The sequence below is a fragment of the Orussus abietinus genome, unplaced genomic scaffold, assembly GCF_000612105.2.
Source record: "Orussus abietinus isolate OABI.00-Male unplaced genomic scaffold, Oabi_2.0 scaffold230, whole genome shotgun sequence".
NCBI classification, from domain to species: domain Eukaryota; kingdom Metazoa; phylum Arthropoda; class Insecta; order Hymenoptera; family Orussidae; genus Orussus; species Orussus abietinus.
In genome coordinates, this window is record NW_019394379.1 from 131,102 (window position 1) to 149,564 (window position 18,463).

The window sequence follows — 18,463 nt, forward strand, 5'->3', positions numbered from 1 at the left end:
AAAAGAATAACGAATTCCGTATGTCTTACTAGCTTTACGCATAAAATGTATTTCACCAACACAACATTGAAACCTTAAGATTCACCAGCAACAACGTAACGGAAGTTTTTTAATGAGCTATAGATAAATAAAAAAATGTGCTATTCTTGAAATGTCAAAAACGGACATTCGCTCCAATACCTGTATCTTCTCACGATCCACTGCTATCATAACGTGTTACTGAAATTCCTCCAACATGCTAAGTAAATCAGTTTGCGTCTCCGTATGACTGGTTTGCGTACTTAACCAGGACCTGGGTGTCATGGAAATGCTGTTGTCCGTAGAAGACAAACTTTTTGTTTGAGTTTCTGTAGACACCGTTGTATCATGCAATTGTGACCATGCTGTTTGAGTTTGATTGTTAGATAAAATTAAATCAGATGGTAATATCTCGTCACAGGTCTGTGTGCAAGTATTACTGTATAAAAGCTGCTCGATATTTTCAAAATTCTCAGTTGTTTGTGTTTCGATATTGGTGCTTATTATGAAAGATCCAGATAATGCTTCCGAGTCAAATAATGACCGAAATTGACCCTGCTCTGTTTGGGTTTCTATACTACTGAATCTACTATCAAATGATTCTTGTATTAACAAAGGATCCACTCTAGATATGTCACTTGTCGGAACAAAGGTAAAGGTGTCAATAACTGCAGCATCCTCATTGTATGGTAGAGCTGTTAAATTTGTAGTTTGCGAAGCACAATGCATCAGTGTAGGTTCCACCCGAGTGTAAAATGAAACCAAATCCGTTTGCGTGACATTGTCATTAAGTGCTTCAAAGAGGTTCTTTTCTGGACTAGTTTGGGTTCCCAAAGTGCTTTTGTCTTCCCATAAATCTTGCAAACCAATATCATGTCTCAATGGCAACGGACTGTTGGGAAATAAGTTCTCAGAGACAAAAGACTCTGCAAACGTGAAGTCTTCTTGCAGAACTGAGTTCTCCACTTTCTTCACATTGTTCTTCCTGCGTCTTCGGACTTTAGATACGTCTGTAAGTTTTTTCGATACAAAATCGTCTCCAGTTTGTGTTTCCGCAGAACGTCTATAGCGTTTGTCTCTTGGTAGAATACTGGTTTGCGTTTGCCGTGACACTTGACGCTTGCCAGTATTGCCCTTGGAAGGACTCGGAGTCCGTTTGCTCTTTTTAATCTCATCCGTTTGAACAGCAATGTCTGAGAATTTTGGAGTGCTCTGTACGGTAGAATTTGAGATTCCTAATTCTCCATGATTGGGGAGTATAGAAATTGGCTTCACCCCCCTGGGAAACGAAATGTACAGTGGAACCGTTCCCTGCAACGACTTGGCATTGGTTCGCCTGAAAAATAAACACAAGTCGTAAAGTCATGATTTCACTTACAAGCGGTACATTCCCTTATATATCTAGAAATAATTAAATAGTCACCTAACTGTGGGTTTATACTTTTCGTCAACGGTATGAAAGTAGCGTCTGGCATGAGTGAGAAGCGCCTCGTACGTACTAAAGGTTTTCTGGCAACTGCAAGTAAACTCTATACCACACACTCTAACATGTGCATCTTTCGCAGCTTCTGTAGGGAAGCACTTGACGCAACTGGTACATGCAAAAGTTTTCGCCGCGTGCACCTTTAAATAGTGCTGTAACGATACCACCCTTAAGAACGATTGTAAAAACTTCCTTATGCGTATGTACTAACCTGCTTGAGGTACTTCATCGTAGTGAAGTATCTCTGAGATTCTGGGGCATAGATGCAGGATGCTGCGGGGCAATGGTACCGTACATTCTCCTTCACGGTCTTGTCGAGACCTCTCCTTTGGTGAACCTTCAAGTCGTGAAGGCGAAGCTGCGGCTCATTTCGAAAATTCAGACCGCAGTGAACGCACTGAACGTTATTTACAATAACGCTTAACTCCTCTGCCGTAGGGCAAACCATCGTTGCAAGTTCTGTCCCAGCATCTTCCATCTGCCTTTCTCTCCTGGGCTGCATGACTGACAGCATCTTCGGGATAATCGGCCTCGGTTATCGATGAAACTGTCAAACCTATGTCTATTAACGTCCGAGAAAATCGTATATTTACGCCGATCGTTGAGGCCACGTTTGACCGCGTCTTTGCCGCTGTCATCCGGCCAATTTTCCAACTTTCACTTGTCGTCTGCACCCTAACACCACTAAACAAATAAAAGATTAGAGTAGCCACGCACCGTACCTTGGGGCTTTCCAAAAGTGCTGCCGCTAATATTTATTGTAGCGGCGTACAATACGTGGGACGCAATAATCATTCATCTTATTTTGCTTTTCTTAACTTTTATGTATTGCTCATTCTTATCCCTCCTTTTACTTCCTTCCATTTTTACTTATTTATTCCAAGCAGTTCCAAGAGAAGATCGAGCCGTCAAATGATTTCTGCAATTCGCGACAGAGGCGCGTCGATCTCTTCACTGGCTTCACCATAACCTAGAAATAGTATTCTCAAAGCGTCCGAGTTCGATCTGGGAGCATTCGATCGTAGACTGTCTACTGTCATTTTATACGTTACCTGGTTTAACTTCTGAATCCGTTGAAATATACTAGGAGGTTTATCCGACCGGAGTATGCCGTGATATTCCGCTTCCTGAAATGATTTAATACTGACATTTAGTCCACTGACTAAGGTGCTTATTTTAATTCACACAAAGCCGGTATTCACAATGCGAAAGACGAAAGAGCGCACTCGTGCGATGAAGATAAATGAATGTATGGTGCATCCCTTGGTTTGAGTACCATTGACCTCGTCAAAAGGGTCAAGAACCTATTTATTTACTGACCATTTGCTTTTCAAACGGGAGTCCGTAAGAACCAATTGTAGTATTCTTGTAGTGTTTGTATAAATAAGACTGTAGTATAATGGAGCAAAAATCGCGAAAAATTATGACGAGGTTTCATCCAAACCATGGGTCAAATATTCGACTCCTCGATGACAATACAGTGGCCTTACGCATCAGCAGTTTTGCAAATGCTTTGACGTTCAGTGAAAAACCACTACAACCCGGTGAAATATTCCTCTTAGAAATCGAGAAGATTCAAATAGGATGGTCTGGTCACCTTAGGTTAGGACTCACGCAAAACGACCCGGCCACTCTGTTCAATGCTGGCATGCCACTATATGCTCTCCCTAATTTGATGAGGGTGGGTACCAATTGGATCTTCGCCATCACAAAGGATCTCAAAGTTCGGGATAACTTTGGAAACGTTACCGGTAATAACTGCATTTGGCATGAAGTTATCGACATTTTTATCACAAATCCGCTGAATTCTCTTCTTTCTAGGTGGAATATCCAATGGAGAAAAACTGGTCTCCGATGGAGTCAATGTTCATACTTCACGTGGTATCATTCCTTACAGTACTCTCAGGTCTAATACCATGGGGTCCACTCAAAATATTTTACCGACTGACATAGGAAGTAGGATTGGACTAATGTATGTCCCACAGGCTGGTTCTGATAAAGCCGAGTTGCATTTTATTATCAATGGAGAGGATCAAGGAGTTTGCGGGAAGGACATTCCATATAAGGCTGGTCCTTTACATGTTCTTGTTGATGTCTATGGAATCACAAAACAAGTCAGGATAATACAACTGTATGGAGGTACATACAAACAGGTCCTATATCAATTCGCTTATATATTTTATTTGTAAAATTAACTATTTATTGTTTCATGCTTCTACAGTATCAACTCTTCAGAGTGCATGCCGTGATGCTATATTAGAATATACAAAAAGGACCGATGTGGATTCCCTTCCATTACCTCGAATCCTGAAGGACTACCTCTTGTATAAATCGCAGTGAACTACTGTACGGGTGATCAACTGCTTTTTCATTTCTTTTCTTCTATATATTTAATCATCGACATTATATTTCTTTTTCTAAACTCTCGACAACATCACAAAACCAATTGTTCATAAGAGCTTAACCATTTAGCTACTTTTCTTTTAATATTGTACATAGTACTATAACTCCAAAACATTTCTGTCCAATTGTTACATAAACCCTACCATATTTTCTGCTTATCCGTCATTTGCACTAACATGAACATCTCAAAAGTGGCATAGTTCAAGAATGTACATAGTGTAAGAAATTATTAAAACGTTCGGGTTGAAGCGTTCAACATAAATCAATTATCTGACTTGTTCTGTAAGCATTGATGGGTTCATGATTTTTTCAGTATTGCTACAAGCATTTGTAACGATAACCACTTCATATTACATTATCAAAAGAATGCGTCATTACCTCATGGAATATTCTTTTAATTATTATATATCAATGCGTTTTCTAGAATGCAATATGGAAATGAATGAATCGCATACATGAAAGTGGAGAAACAACTAGCCAGTTTATGCATTTTATGAAATAAATGTATTTATAAGGAAAAGGCCTTCCCAGTATTTCCTTTTGTTTTTTTTAACCAAATCATCTACTATGATTTATCTATCCCATAACGTAAATTATTGTTTCAAACATTTACATAAAATGGAACTACAGAAATGTACATTTTTTAGCCGGGCGTGCACCGCAGGATATGCTTAATTAAATGAAGAAAAGGATAAGGTATAAATTTATGTGTAATTCCCACAATTTTTCGACAAAACTATTGGAAGCAAAAGATAATATTGCACCGTTAGATCACACATTTTTTCAAAGGGAACAAATTGTTTGGCTCTGTCATGCAATGAACGAAACTGAATTCTGAAAGGAACACAAGTTAATATGAGAATACCGTTTATGAATAGGAAGTGTTTGGACTAATGGTAATGGTGAATATGTTATGATTTCGGAGGTTTCGATGGCAAGGAAGTGTCAATGGGAGTGAGAGTTGCCAGTAGTACAATATACGTCACCAAAATACTTAAGAATGATAGACGACTAATACAGATAGCAAGGTACCCCCAGGCAGACTCTTCCTTTGTTGATGCTGAATGTGGATTAACAAACTCGGCATTCTCATCAGATTTTGTTTCAACTACTGCTGAGACTTTAGGGTTTAAACTTGTTAAGATGAATATCTGACCTCCTCTTGTATCAAGTATGACGGACATTAGAGAAGACAACCACATGGGCGGAGTCGTTTTCATCTCTTGCAGTTGGCGCAGAATAACCGTTAAAAGGAGAGATACTCCGGCCAAAATGAGGGAATCCCGGTAGAAGAGTACTGGGGAAAAAAGGGTGCACTTTTTTCAATACATAATTGATAGATAAAAGGTATCGTCCAAAGTGTCTTTTGTAATAAGTTTGAAAAGTTGTACCTTGCATTCAGGCTTTTGGGAAACGTTTTTTTTTTCTTTGTACTTACATATGTAAGGAGCTGTACCACCATTAGGCGGTAACATCCATTGGAGATCCTGTATACAGATGAGGTGGCAAATAAAACTGATACAAGCAACTGCTAATCTTTCTGTAGATTTCGGTTCCAGCCACAATACGGTCATGGTTAACAGTATCAATACTAGAAGTCGGATAAACATTTATTCAAAAGATGGACCTGTTAAATGATCTTTGAGTCATTTATGATACGTACTGATTGCCGGTGTAACGAAGACGGCATGCATACTATCGTGATGTCTTTTAATAACGATGTGGTAGGCCAACAAAGGGAAGGTGTCATTCGGACAGCATGGGAACTTTTGTATTATTTTTACGGCTGTAATCGATTCCAGGTCCCATTGTCGATTTTCCACAAAGTCCACTCTAAAGACCTTAACATGGAAATTCATACCCATTTTATACCCAATTCTCAAAAGTGGATGTTATTAAACTAGCCTCTGCATTGAAAGCCATGCACTTAATTGTATGATCTGGTATTGTTAAATTCGTACGTCGCTTCCTTGGAGATGGAAGTCAATGTCATCTCCAGTGTGTGCCCATGAGCCAATATGAATGGTGCAATTGTGCTTGTCGAAAGGCCACAACCTGTAATCTGCATCGCACGACGCAGTGTATTTTACTGCAGGGACGCAATGCACTTGTCCGTCATAGCCGAGAATACATCTCGTTGCAGGTAAACCGCTCTGATCTTCGTTCATGTCTCCCCTATTAGATAATTAATCGCAATTGTTTCCAGCGTGCCGACTACTTAAGGGGATGTGAAAGTGGCATCTGAAGAGTCAGTCGTTCATGAAACTTTTCTCCGAACTGGGTGTACCGAATCGTTCTCAAACTTTACAAAGTAAATGTAAAGGCTATAAGGAAGGTCTTGAACCTCATGAAATTTCATTTTTAATAGAAAATTAAAAAAAAATACCTATAAACAAATTTTTACATTTTACATAGAGAAAAGTTTCATAAACGAGACATCTGTGTCGCCACTTTCATATATCACCTTGAGTAAATTGTAATAAGTAACGCGTGGTAGTTATGGTTAATAAAATTACGTACGAGTTGTACACGGAAATGTCAGGTGTCCATAATTCTTCGCTCTGGACATGAATTTTTTCCAGTCCACCGACGTCCTCGGGATTCCATTTAAGATGGGCATCTTCCCAAATCTAAGGAAAGAAAAAAGCAAACAGGTGATAGCGATCCATCCCACATAATCCCACCATACATTGCCGTTTCACGAAATGGTGAGTATTAATTAACTAATCAGCGCATGCAAATGAAACAAAAAGAAAAAATAGCTCTAATATTTAATTGCAGATTGTCCTCTACTTACGATTGACAACCAACTGTGAAGAACGAGAACGCCGTCATGGTCATTCTGCAAAGGTAGAAGATGAAAAAAGAAAAAAAAAAGTCACGACCTATTAATCCGGCGAGTAATTCCAGTAATTTAAATAAGACATTACGAATTCAATTAATTTTGGCATTAGCGTGATGTACACCGCCGTCTCATTTCCATGTGAATCCGCAGGTCGGACGGTGCTGTCGTAATCGCAAAAGAGATGCCTCTTCAGCCGTAGGGTCGGCGACTTGCTCTCGATTTCTTTGCACCCCAGCTCGGTGACCTCGAGTTCCGTCAAACAACCCCCGGAAATGATTCTGGACACTAGAACAAATAATACAAGTGAGACGGACTGCATTGCGGACGAATCGAGGCGACTATTTCGAATCTACTGGCGGAGTGTAGTTGACGCTGGGATTCTCTATGAAACGCCCCATGTAATGTGAAACCCCAGATGCACAAAACGCCCCTCCATGGTACAGGCATTATTCTTTTAGCCACATGTATGCGGCTTACGTTTTCAGCTTACTGGAAAACATATCACGAGTTCAAGTATAAACGAGTCATAAACATGGATCCCAGTATCATTCGTAAACCGTACGCCGTTAAAAGAATTCACTAAATTCATACACTTTTAGTACACAAGGCTGCAGTAAAATTATAAATTCGATGTCTTAACAGTGAATTAATAGAAGAACATATATTATAAATTTATTACACATATGTGTAATAAATTTGTAATACATGTTATACATTTTATTTGAAAATACGTTATTAAATTAGTATACCATGTATGAGTAAAACTTTCGACAAAAATGTTATAAAATTGTAATATTCTTTTTTTTAACAGCCTACATCTGTGCAAGTAACGCCGACTGATAAGAAAAGGGAGATGAACTGTTAACAGAAAATAGTAAAGATGAGGTATCGTTAAGCGTCAAAGGCATACATGTGGACCCACCGTTTTAGCAGTCTTTATACTACCACATAAATTTTAATTTTAATGAATTTATTGTTGGTATTTATCCGTCCCATGTTTAGAGGTCGGGCTTCCCTTACGCCGTTTACACCCCACCGTTTTTTTCGGTGGTAATCATGTAAATAAATGAAAGTTACATTGTTCTTGGCAGGGAAGCCGGTGCCGACGCCAGTTTTTCCGGTACGTATGCAAGCGGCCTTATAGTTAACCCTTTATACCCGGAATAATATCCGTTCCAACGACGAGCTATTCAATTAATCTTTGCATCCGTTGTTATTTTACAGCTATCATTGAAAATTCCAATCAGCCATTTCAGCTAGGAGCTTGCTTCTCGACGAAATCATTCCAGTCATCTGAGTTGCAAACCTGCAAATTACAAACGCAGATACATAAACTATATTTACTTTCCACGCGTCATCGTTCGCTTTCACGTAGTATCGACTAGTGATCTTAAAATGCATACAAATATGAAAATTAGTGAAAAGAAAGAAGAATTGTATTCGAAAAGCTTTACAGTGGGGAAAACGGTCGACTTATATTATCAGACAGGACGTGTCTTATACGTGCACCATCCGACATTGCCGGCAAGAATGTTTGTAATGTCATTAAGCTTTTATATTTAATATCTGAGCTAAACTCTATTAATTAATTAAACTAGTATAAGTGTATCCTCTACTTTTGTCGGAACGATAACGTTACGTTTCCGCGTTGTATCTGACCAGATAGCAGAGTTGAATAGATATCATACATCATGTAATATACATGGTTTTCTACGTGTACATTACAACGTATATGTCCCTAGTATTCCACGCGAGCGTAAAGTACATTACGCCCTTCTCTTTTTAAATATAAAATAACAAATCCAACTAGAAATTTTATATTAAACAGGGTTAAGTCGAGAGAATTTTGAGTGCAAACGGCAAATTAATTATATCTTAACAATTTTTACGTGTTTATATGAGCGCTAAAAGACGTTATCCTCGCGGATACATACGTCATGCATCTGCGGAATCCGCCATATTGATAAACGTAAAATTCTAAACAATTTTTAATACAAACGCCAGATTAATTCATTGTTCCTTAAAATATTTCCGTATTTACATGTGTGTTAAAAGGCGTTTAGAACCTAGGAGAAACCGTATATCGACCATCCGCGGCATTCTTCATATTGGAAATGTAATTTACTTGTTTTCGGCGATTTTTTACGGCAAAATACTTTGTTTACGTAATATATGTTAAAAACTTCGAAAGATGGGGAATTATCTAACCCTGCTGGATAGTATAAATCGGTACAAGAGAGTGAGTGCGTGCCCCTGCAGAAGAGTTGGCACGGGACGCACGCGACTAGTTTGCACTGTCAAATAGTAGCGCGTGGCAAGAAGAGGCGTGCGCATGCGCGTCCACGTACCAAGCGTTGACGCTTAGGCGGTTCGCCATTGCATCGGCGTTATTAGAGGTTATGCCGTGAGTGTCGATGAGTGTCGCTATTGGCGCCACTAGTGTCATCGGTAAAGGTACTCGTGTCAACTATTAGCAACTAGTGCCTTGTGGTGCCTTGCGACGCTTCGAGCGCGGAACGACGTGGAATTCGGTGTTGTTTGGGTTTTCGAATTTATATTTGAGACTGTTTGATACGTACAGCTGCGCGATGGCGTCCGGCGGTTGGGAAGTCGTTGGTAAAAGCAAGAAGGAGAAAGGCAACGCGAAGAATAATAAACTGACCAAGACGGAGAAGAAAAAGTTTATAGAAAATGCTCCGAAGGTGGAGGACTTCCGTAAGTTGCGATCACCTGAATAGAAAGTGATTTCACGTCTCAACGAGGATTTTCATCCTTACAATATGTACCTCCTGATGTTTAATAACAGTCGATTTAATGTATGGTTATTGCAATGTCGATTTTATTTAATATGGATTCAATTAGATCTTTTATATATTTCCCTTTTCACTGCGTTTCGGAGTAGATATATGATCGAGTCTCGAGCATCCAGCTTGTTTCTTTCCTGCGACGCTTCTCGAGTATAGGCTTTCAATTTGCGAAAGGTGCCAATCTCTGTTGACGAATAACTTTTCCCGATATCTCATAGAGGTGAAAGGATCTAACTTAAGAATCGTTGTGACTTTCATACATCAGTACCGCTGAGCCAAGTTAAGACTTTGTATGTTAATTTGGATGGAAACAAGGAGAACAAAAAGCCAGTTAAGGAGAAGGAAAGCAAGACCAAAGAGAATGAGGAGAAGAAAAAGCAACAGCGACAGCAGCAGCTACAGCAGCAACAACAGGCTGATAAAAAGAAAACTGAGCGGAAAGAAAAACCTCCAAAAACTATAGAGGAAGCTGTTAAGAGGGTAAGTTTCAAACTTTCTTTATCTTAAAGATTCGTGGCATTCACAGACATATTGTATGTAATTATTACATTTCAAACTGTTAATTCAATTAAATCTTAGTATAATGTTGGTAAAATTATAAATATAACTGTTTTTTTTTTTTTAACAGATTGATGCAAACGAACTACAGAACTTATTGGACACCGATCAAGTTCGTTTTCCTGATGCTCCATTAATTTGGTTGAAGGATCTTCTTGCATTTTTAAATGTCAAGATACCCGTAGAACGCGATGATCCATTATTTTCGGACAAACCTGAAAATTATCCCCTTTGTGTGCTGCCTAATTCAATCAAGTCTACATTGGAAAGAGCTTTGGAAGCTGCTGGAACACAAAACACTCAACTTTTTTATGAAGTTACACTTATATCCATGGCCAGTGACATAATGAAAGGCGTACCAGTTGTAGGATGCAAGATCTTTTTACAACTTATGGGATACCATTGGCCTGAAATAGCCTTGGTTAATGCTTCAAAGTTAATCAGCCTAAGAAATTCATACCAAAACAGAAAGTCAATTGGCCTTTCGTTCATATGGACAATTTTACAGAGTGGTAGGAAGGATTTGAGTATAGGCTTGAAATTATGGCATGAAGTAATGGCACCTATGATAGAAATGAAAAGTTATGCAGTTCACGTTGCAAAGATTTTGAATGATCTAATCTTCATATATGGCAATACAAAAGATATTAGTGCAGATCTGTACTTCACTATAATTGATGACGTATATTCTGGAAAATTTAATGTTCCCGTTTCGGTAGAAAAGGATATTTTATCCGCTACTAATGGTTTGAGAGTTAGTACAGTTGTAATCAATTATTTGGGCACAATCATTGTACAACAATCCCACTCTCAATTTCCATTTATTTATTTGAATCCTTTCTTTTTTAATTAGAACCTCATGCTCAAAAATGGAAACATAAATCATGGAAGATTATTTGATACTTTACTTGGCAGATTAGTAAATGGGAAGAAAACAAGCGTCTCTTACAGGGAAGAAATTCTGAATTCGTTAGCCGCTTGCCTTTCTAAAGATGTGAATTGCTATACCGTATGGAAATCTGTCTATGCGAAACACTTGTACCAATCGAACCTTTTGCTCAAACATCTTGGTGAGTATACACATTACCGTTTTTCTGCCAACTTGCCCAGAGCCATTAGGTAAATATTTATTATCACAGAGTCCAATTGGGATATTCTGTATCCAAATTTGAAGACTAAAGCTCTGAGCGAAACCCTCTCTGCTTTCCAAACGTACAATGAGAGTAAAACAAAGTCAAAGGGAAGGGACGAGCACCTTGGCGCGTGTGCTAAACAATGCGAGGTAAGTTCTTTAAGTTTCTGCTTATCCTTTTTACGATATAGATTCATTTGTGCCAAAATGATTTCAAATAATGAATGCTTTAAATTTCGTCCACTAAACACGATAGAACATTGAGAAACGTTACCGAGCTACTCCTACTTTAAATACAAATGCAATAAATAAGGCAATTTTAAAATACACAAACATTTATAAATTAAAATCATGTACCATGAAACTTTCTTATACAAAACAAGTCTAATACTGTCGATAGTATGTAACAAAAGTGGAAATATCACGCTTAAAAAGAATTACTATACATACTGATAAACCAGTGATAATTACTGTCAAACAAATTCTCCTTGAAAGTCCGTGAAGTGGCCATGGTTCGTGCCATGAAGTCGATTTTGAACAGTACAGGTGACAGCACCGGTCCCTTATATCACGTCCGTAAAATGGAGATAAATAGTGTTACTTGCGAATGGTGTAGATAGAATAAACACTGCCATCCATATTACGTGTAACATCGTTTACAGTTGGCACGGGGAGGGGATACGTGAGTTTCGTAACCGTATGCGCGCGTTCAGTTACATCAGGTTAGGTTAGCTCTAGGAAAGCGCGATATCGATTGCGTGTGCTTTCTCCTTCCGTGTATACATCAGAACGTCGATGGGCTCCGGTTTTTTCTATTTACGCCGTGTTTGTCGCAAGTACGTATGAGCGTTATTCCATTACATTGTACATTAAACGCTCAAAGTTACGCCCAGCAACAGTTGGCGGTTACCACGTACGATCGACAAGGTAAGATAATACGATGAGTCGGGGTCAAAAGGTGCGACTGGTTTTCGCGCGTCACTCGTTGATAGGTTCACGTAGAATCGGCGAGATTCCGGACTCTGTCCGTTTTGTGCGTCGAGAGGGTGCGCCGTACAGGACAGCTCTCGTAATTTCTTAATTCGTCTGACGAATGTCGTGGTGACCAACGAGAAGTATTGTTTTCCAGATATTGACGAGAAAAATGACGGTATCGCAACGACGCTTCCCCTGGAAAAAAGGAAGCTTACTATTGCTGGTCCTTATCGGAGCCGTTCTCGCGTTTGACTGTCAAAGGCATGGCTCATTCAAAGGTATGGCAATTTGTACGATCTCGTTGCAGATCTTGGTATTTTAAAGAGATTTTAATACAAGTTAACGTTTTCTGCGTAGCTTCTAGCACCGGAAGATTCCTAAAGGAGAGCGGAGCCATAGAGCACGCCCAGAGAGTCTGGTCCACAGCAAAGGTTTATTCCAATTCAGGACTGGAATTTATAGAAGCTAGTTCGCCAGAATATTATAAGATCGCCGTTACTTGGAGCTCGTCCTATGTCAAGTTGTTTGGGGACGTGTATTTGGTCATTAGGAATATTTCCGGAGAGTTGTATAATAACACCGTGGAATATGTGCATATAAAAGGACCTGAGATTGCGGCAAAGGTAAGCCTTAAGTTTGCATTGATATCGTTTCAGATTTTAGGAACTTTGTTCTTGATTCGTAGATCGATCATTATATTCCTGGGGTACTGGAGGACTTGGACGGATATAGAGTTCGAGTGATAGAGCTTATTAAAACGTATTCCGCCGTGATTGCAGATGGGGTGGTTGAACAGTCAAGGATACTATTCCAATGGCTAGAAAGCAATGTGTTTACGTTAGTATCTTTTTCTAAGAAGAAACCAACTCGAGAATGATCGCTGTTTCATTTCAGGGGTAAATTGAGTGCAGAAAATCTCCAAAGTTATGCCACTCGAGCGATCGACAAGACGCATACACTTGCCAGTCAGACATACGACTGGGTTTACGAAAAGGTGCAGACATTCTCGAAAGTTCAATGAAGCGCAGCTTTTACCAACGTGTGACCAACGACGATTCTGTCGATAATTGAAACTCCTCCATACCTCAGCATTTATTCTTTAGACACTGGAGTCAAAAGGTTGCGCATCTTCAAAGAACATTGCAACAGCCATTTTTCCCTGTGATACTTTGGAAGAATTTAGAATCAAGAAAATATTTTGTTTCAAGAAGTAACAAGAACAATTTTGTTAAGACAGTCGATCGCCAGGTGCGACAATGTATCATGTTTAACCCACAAGATTTCGACAATTTATAAACTGCGATTCGGTCACTTTAACTTTGTGACAACTTGCAATCGGCATCAATTCGAAACATAGTATTTTGTATATCTGTTCATGTATTATGTTTGTGGGTTGTAGCATATTAACTGAGTAAAAATAAAATAAATACTTTTCTCAAAAGTTCTCTTAAATTAAGAGTGAAAGAAGTTTAGGTAGTAATTATGTAAGTGTAATAGTATCCGTACAGTAATATTGCGATACGGTATATGGTATCAACAGTGAAAAAAGTAATAAACTTAGCGTACAGTTATAGCATTAGGTAAATGCAATATTAGTAATTATGACAATGATGATAATGATGATCAACCTTAGCAAGAATAAATTAAGATTTATGCTAGAAGACACGGATGGAACGTGAGGAGCTAGTCACGCTCATGCAGTCCGAATAGATGGCGGTGAATAGCAGTTCCATTCCAATCGTCATAGTTCAACCACAATCTGTACCATCCAATGCACTCCTTGCACATTAGCTATCGATCTTTGGATAAGTTGCAAGACATCCTCGAGCACGTCGACTGTGTGAACCTGCCCATTCGAATATTTTATCAAGAGTATATGCGCGTTACAACTCGTATGGAAAGAAGAGCTTCATAGTATTCTTGTATATCTGATTGCACAGGTATTCCTCCTCTTCATCCCTAACGCGTGCCAATATCTCCAAAATTTGTCTACAATTAATAGAAAATCATGTGCAATATTTTCACAGTAAAAATGAAAAATGTAATTATATGCACACAGAGTTGAATATATTAAACATCGTGTACTTACACTATGGTGCAAGGTTCATTTCGTCCTTTTACCATTCGATCGGCTTGCCATTTTTCTTTCTTGACGGTGGGAAAATGAGTAATAACATGTTTAGCGGCAGCATGTGTAGGCCTGATTTCACACCATGGACAATCCGTTTCGATCATTAATCTATCCGATGGAATGGTAGTAACGGCAAAAAGGTTTTCTTCCGTTTTAAGAGAACTGAAAGGTACGATCTGGGATAATGGCATTTAGATTTTTTAACTTTTAAACAAAAGCAGCGTTACTTACCATCCATTAATACCAATGTATAACCCTAACTGCAAAATATTATTAGCATCTTCTGGATTACCATCAAATGAATGGACAACACCTGCCGTCAATTTATCTTTATGTTTTCTCAGGATTCGAACAAAGTCTTCGGATGCATTTCGACAATGCAGAAACATTGGTAGTTTCAAAGTAGAACACATCGATAACTGCATCTCAAAGTATTTCTTTTGAACATCTTTTGAGCAAAACTGTAACCTGTCATAATCTAGACCCATTTCCCCTATCGCAATAATCTTATCCTTGTTATTGGAAGCTAAATCGCACAGCGATTCTAGATAAGCCTCTGGATCACCAGATTCCTCAAACTCCCCGCAACGTGTTGGATGACATCCAACGGTCGAGAATAACCTATCTGCAGTGAACCATAACATCGGTACCATTGAATCGAATCACTTAAGTATCAATTATACATAAACGAGCTTTTAATTACCATCCGTTCTGGCCAAGGCAAGGGCTTTTTTGCTCTCTTCGACATTGCTAGCTGTAATTATAATCTTTGAAAGATTATTGTTCCAACTGCGCTCGAGGACGTGATTTAAATCCGGCTGGTGCTTTTGGGACCCATGATAAATACCCTGATACATTGGATCCGTCAAATTAGCCCCGATATCTACGCATGGAACACGAGAAATAGTCTACTGTCAAATTATAACCTCTTACAGGTCGCCGATCTCCGAAGCGAACGAAGGGGGGAAAGTAAGGATACATTACCTATAAACTTTCGTAAATTTATCATCCTAGTCCCGTTCATTAAACCGTGGGGTCGAGAATTATCTGAGTTTTGACAGGTTAGCAGGTACCCAATTGTCTAACCGGCCAAGCGCTCGACATGGCCCAACACATGCTGCAAGTAAGACGATCCGTCCAGGTTTCACTTTGCCGATGCGCAAGGATGCGTCCACGTCGGGACGCATGCGCATGCATTACTCCGTATCGACCGCGATCGAACAAATCAAGCTTATTGTTCATCTTTTGTAATTTCATATTAATAAGTAAAGGTATTCTCAATTCTTTTTGCCAATTTCTTAAGCCAATTGAAATACACGCTCAACAAAAATTCTGTATCATGCTACCCGTATTTTAATAAAATACCTTGCTCATGTTTAGAACACTCATTAAAGAGTTAACACCGAGGATGTTTTGGGCGCTGAGAAAGAATTTGAAATTGTCTTCAAAATTCATTTTATTACAAAGTTTAAGTATTGCGAAAGTGATTGTACTACTGTACTTCAATAACGTAAAATTATTTATAGATAAAATGCTTTCCATGAAACAGAATCACTGCACGCCCAAATGTTCGCTTAATGTATCGGGAACGATACCGCAACTCTGATAATTACAAATGCACCGTGTCAACCTCAACTAGGTGTGACTGTAACAAGACGTTCAATCGCGAATGTCGCATTACTGGAGTGATTTAACGATAAGATTGATTTTCTCAACGCACTCTTCTTTCTTTTTAGAGATGGATGCTTCGGCTTCGATGAATTGCTGCCTTCCAATCTTTCCTGGTATCAATTTATTGATATAAAAGTCCTGTTGCTGGTTATAGAGTTCCTTCAGCATGTGATCATGTTTCTGCAACTCTTGTATACGATCGTAGACATCACCGGATTCTCCCTTGAGTTTCTGAGCAAGCTCCGAAATCGTATTTGTCGCGTTCTTGTACTCTTGATTTATACTTTTAATAGTAGACTGAAATGCATTGACGTCTTTGTTTGTTTTCAAATAAACTAGCTGGTCATCGAAATCATTGTACGAAGAAACCCTTCGATCCTGAGCAGCCAAGATCTTTTCACATTGCCCTGCGATACGCAACTTGCTTTCTGAAACTTCATCTTTATCTATGGAAAAGTCCAGACGAACATAAGCTATGACCATTAAGAATAAGAGATAGAGTGCCAGTGCTACGAGCAGAGGTTCCTGTAACATTAACAGCCGTGGAAATGTATATCTTAACCTAAAGTTTTGAATATGGTTCTCAATTAGATTTTGTTTGGTTACAGTAATTACTGTACGACCAGTGGTATCTAAGTAGGTGTAATGAAGAGAGTCTGGAAGTCGAGTCATAGGATATGGAAGATTCAACTGTATATTGCGCGAACCTTCTGGCAATATAATTTTAAGAACCAACTCATCCACCACCATGTCGTCAAATATATGATCTAACACTCTCATTTGTAAGGCATAGTGATCTCCTGAATGAAACAGATACTCATAACTAGGTAAATTGTACCCAATTGTGTAACGTGTTTTCCATCCTCCAAATAGAGGGAATCGTGGCCTTAAATTCAACTCTACGGAATCTTCCTTAATACGAGTGTGAGAGGTAGAAATGTTACCAATGTCGTCTCTATAATAAATATCGGAAGCAGCTGCTGGTAGAATGGTATCAAAACTCTGTACACTGGACCGGCTAGATTCTGGCTCACGTGCATATTCATATCTTGAAAAGGACCCTTTGAGCACAGCTCCAGTGTGCAACAAATCAATGGTTTCCTCGACAGCTATGTTTCCCCAGTGAGATATCTCAATGGTACGCTCCAATTTGGTAATGGTAAGGAACTTATTATTATTCTCAAAATGTACCATAATCTCTTCGTTCGAAAATGGAGGACGTTTCTCAAATGGGCCATATGTAACCGTAGAGTCACTTTGCGAAACAGGTTTAATCTTGGAATAGCTTTCAATGTTACGCGATGGTAGAATCACCGACGTACTCTGCTTTGTTACAGGATATATAGAATAAAAGTAGACATTTCCCTTATAGAGCACCAGTTGCTTCTCTTTCTGCGTTATTTCTTTAGGATATGGTACCAGTCGATGAGTGAAAATGGTCTCGATTTCTACAGCAACCGTTCGTTTCACAGTAAGTGGCTGTCGTAGATCGATCCAGAAAAAGTATTTGTCAGGATGCTTGCTGACTTTCTTCTCCGTTACTTTCAACTCGGCGCGATTAGGTTCTCTATACGTATGGGCGTCTATAAAACTAAGGTTATCCTTCTCTGTGGGATCGATGGTAAAGAAAAAACCATTTACCACATTCTCACCGGTATTCTCCAAAGTGATCTTTGATGTGATTTTTGTCAGTGATGATTGCAAGTCGATAGTTCTGTCGACACTTTTAATCGTAATGTCCGACACCTCCTGCGGAACAACTGGACGAAGGCTGAACAATACGAGAAGTATTGCCCAAAGCGTTAAAGACCCACTTAACGTGTTTCGTACCATATTTTCTGTCTTACGACTCCCGTTTTGAAGCCTTAAAATTCTTACTTCAATTTCCGACGTTTACCGGCTAATGTAACCATGCGCCAAACTATCTTCGGCCTATGTCGGCACGGACGTGGCGCACACGGACTTGTCACCGGATGATTCCGAGCAATTCCGAGTGATTTCGAGAATCATCAAACTCAATATACCTCGATATTTTATCGATTCTACCTGCAATCGAAATCTCGAGTCGATGAGAAATGAGTTCGGATATTCAGGGAGTAATTGCAGGAATACTACAGTGCTGCCATCGACGGGATTTCGATGAAACCTCTACACATTTCTTTCATTTAGCTCTTTTCCTTATTTCAAAGCCAGAATCGGCGCTTTAACGTAAAATTAACGGGAGAATCTGGAAAAATTAGGAGAGGCATAACGGTCTATAATCCATGGAGTTCTAAATGCGATAAGTTACGTCGGGAACGATGAGAAATTGGGAGATTGCTCACGGGAAGGATCGAGCGATCGCATCCTGTGCGACCTCCGGTGGAGGATGCAGACGGCTAATGCACTTGCCACCTGTTACAACTCTGGGCAGCCCGAGAACCGGCTGAAAAAGCGATGA

The 18,463-nt window shown here is 39.3% G+C and overlaps 6 protein-coding genes across 11 annotated transcripts; 2 read left to right on the forward strand and 4 right to left on the reverse strand.

Annotated features, from left to right (window-relative positions):
- Positions 1 to 19: 19 nt before the first annotated feature.
- LOC105700105 lies at positions 20 to 2,644 on the reverse strand. 2 transcript variants are annotated; one of them, XM_012425699.1, is made up of 5 exons: positions 2,554 to 2,644; positions 2,095 to 2,471; positions 1,713 to 2,015; positions 1,442 to 1,653; positions 20 to 1,354 (listed from the first exon to the last, which is right to left on the reverse strand). In XM_012425699.1, the coding sequence occupies exons 2-5, from the start codon at positions 2,137 to 2,139 to the stop codon at positions 217 to 219; spliced, it is 1,698 nt and encodes a 565-aa protein (XP_012281122.1). In that variant the 5' UTR covers positions 2,140 to 2,471; positions 2,554 to 2,644; the 3' UTR covers positions 20 to 216. The 2 variants fall into 2 exon arrangements, with proteins under 2 accessions (XP_012281122.1, XP_012281123.1); XM_012425700.1 differs by having other exon boundaries at positions 1,713 to 2,471.
- A 236-nt stretch (positions 2,645 to 2,880) lies between these two features.
- On the forward strand, positions 2,881 to 3,859 carry LOC105700109 (neuralized-like protein 2). Its single transcript, XM_012425709.2, has 3 exons — positions 2,881 to 3,252; positions 3,323 to 3,640; positions 3,723 to 3,859. The coding sequence occupies exons 1-3, from the start codon at positions 2,901 to 2,903 to the stop codon at positions 3,839 to 3,841; spliced, it is 789 nt and encodes a 262-aa protein (XP_012281132.1). The 5' UTR covers positions 2,881 to 2,900; the 3' UTR covers positions 3,842 to 3,859.
- LOC105700107 (neuronal acetylcholine receptor subunit alpha-5) lies at positions 3,661 to 12,155 on the reverse strand. 4 transcript variants are annotated; one of them, XM_012425704.2, is made up of 9 exons: positions 11,718 to 12,155; positions 7,827 to 8,055; positions 6,835 to 7,034; positions 6,702 to 6,746; positions 6,425 to 6,534; positions 5,866 to 6,079; positions 5,568 to 5,745; positions 5,343 to 5,495; positions 3,661 to 5,201 (listed from the first exon to the last, which is right to left on the reverse strand). In XM_012425704.2, the coding sequence occupies exons 3-9, from the start codon at positions 6,853 to 6,855 to the stop codon at positions 4,816 to 4,818; spliced, it is 1,107 nt and encodes a 368-aa protein (XP_012281127.1). In that variant the 5' UTR covers positions 6,856 to 7,034; positions 7,827 to 8,055; positions 11,718 to 12,155; the 3' UTR covers positions 3,661 to 4,815. The 4 variants fall into 4 exon arrangements, with proteins under 4 accessions (XP_012281127.1, XP_012281129.1, XP_012281128.1 ...); XM_012425706.2 differs by having other exon boundaries at positions 11,697 to 12,155; XM_012425705.2 differs by lacking the exon at positions 11,718 to 12,155 and adding an exon at positions 8,958 to 8,978.
- Positions 9,231 to 13,662, forward strand: LOC105700104 (transmembrane protein 214-A). Of its 2 annotated transcripts, none has more exons than XM_012425696.2 (9): positions 9,231 to 9,464; positions 9,822 to 10,036; positions 10,185 to 10,868; positions 10,968 to 11,184; positions 11,254 to 11,396; positions 12,376 to 12,499; positions 12,579 to 12,844; positions 12,907 to 13,058; positions 13,116 to 13,662. In XM_012425696.2, the coding sequence occupies exons 1-9, from the start codon at positions 9,338 to 9,340 to the stop codon at positions 13,240 to 13,242; spliced, it is 2,055 nt and encodes a 684-aa protein (XP_012281119.1). In that variant the 5' UTR covers positions 9,231 to 9,337; the 3' UTR covers positions 13,243 to 13,662. The 2 variants fall into 2 exon arrangements, with proteins under 2 accessions (XP_012281119.1, XP_012281120.1); XM_012425697.2 differs by having other exon boundaries at positions 9,278 to 9,464; positions 9,872 to 10,036.
- Positions 13,663 to 13,821: 159 nt separating this feature from the next.
- On the reverse strand, positions 13,822 to 15,485 carry LOC105700108 (putative deoxyribonuclease TATDN1). Its single transcript, XM_012425707.2, has 5 exons — positions 15,337 to 15,485; positions 15,056 to 15,235; positions 14,584 to 14,977; positions 14,311 to 14,514; positions 13,822 to 14,210 (listed from the first exon to the last, which is right to left on the reverse strand). The coding sequence occupies exons 1-5, from the start codon at positions 15,374 to 15,376 to the stop codon at positions 14,105 to 14,107; spliced, it is 924 nt and encodes a 307-aa protein (XP_012281130.1). The 5' UTR covers positions 15,377 to 15,485; the 3' UTR covers positions 13,822 to 14,104.
- A 305-nt stretch (positions 15,486 to 15,790) lies between these two features.
- LOC105700125 (dolichyl-diphosphooligosaccharide--protein glycosyltransferase subunit 1) lies at positions 15,791 to 17,986 on the reverse strand. Its single transcript, XM_012425734.1, has one exon. The coding sequence runs from the start codon at positions 17,854 to 17,856 to the stop codon at positions 16,030 to 16,032; it is 1,827 nt and encodes a 608-aa protein (XP_012281157.1). The 5' UTR covers positions 17,857 to 17,986; the 3' UTR covers positions 15,791 to 16,029.
- Between the last annotated feature and the right edge of the window lie 477 nt (positions 17,987 to 18,463).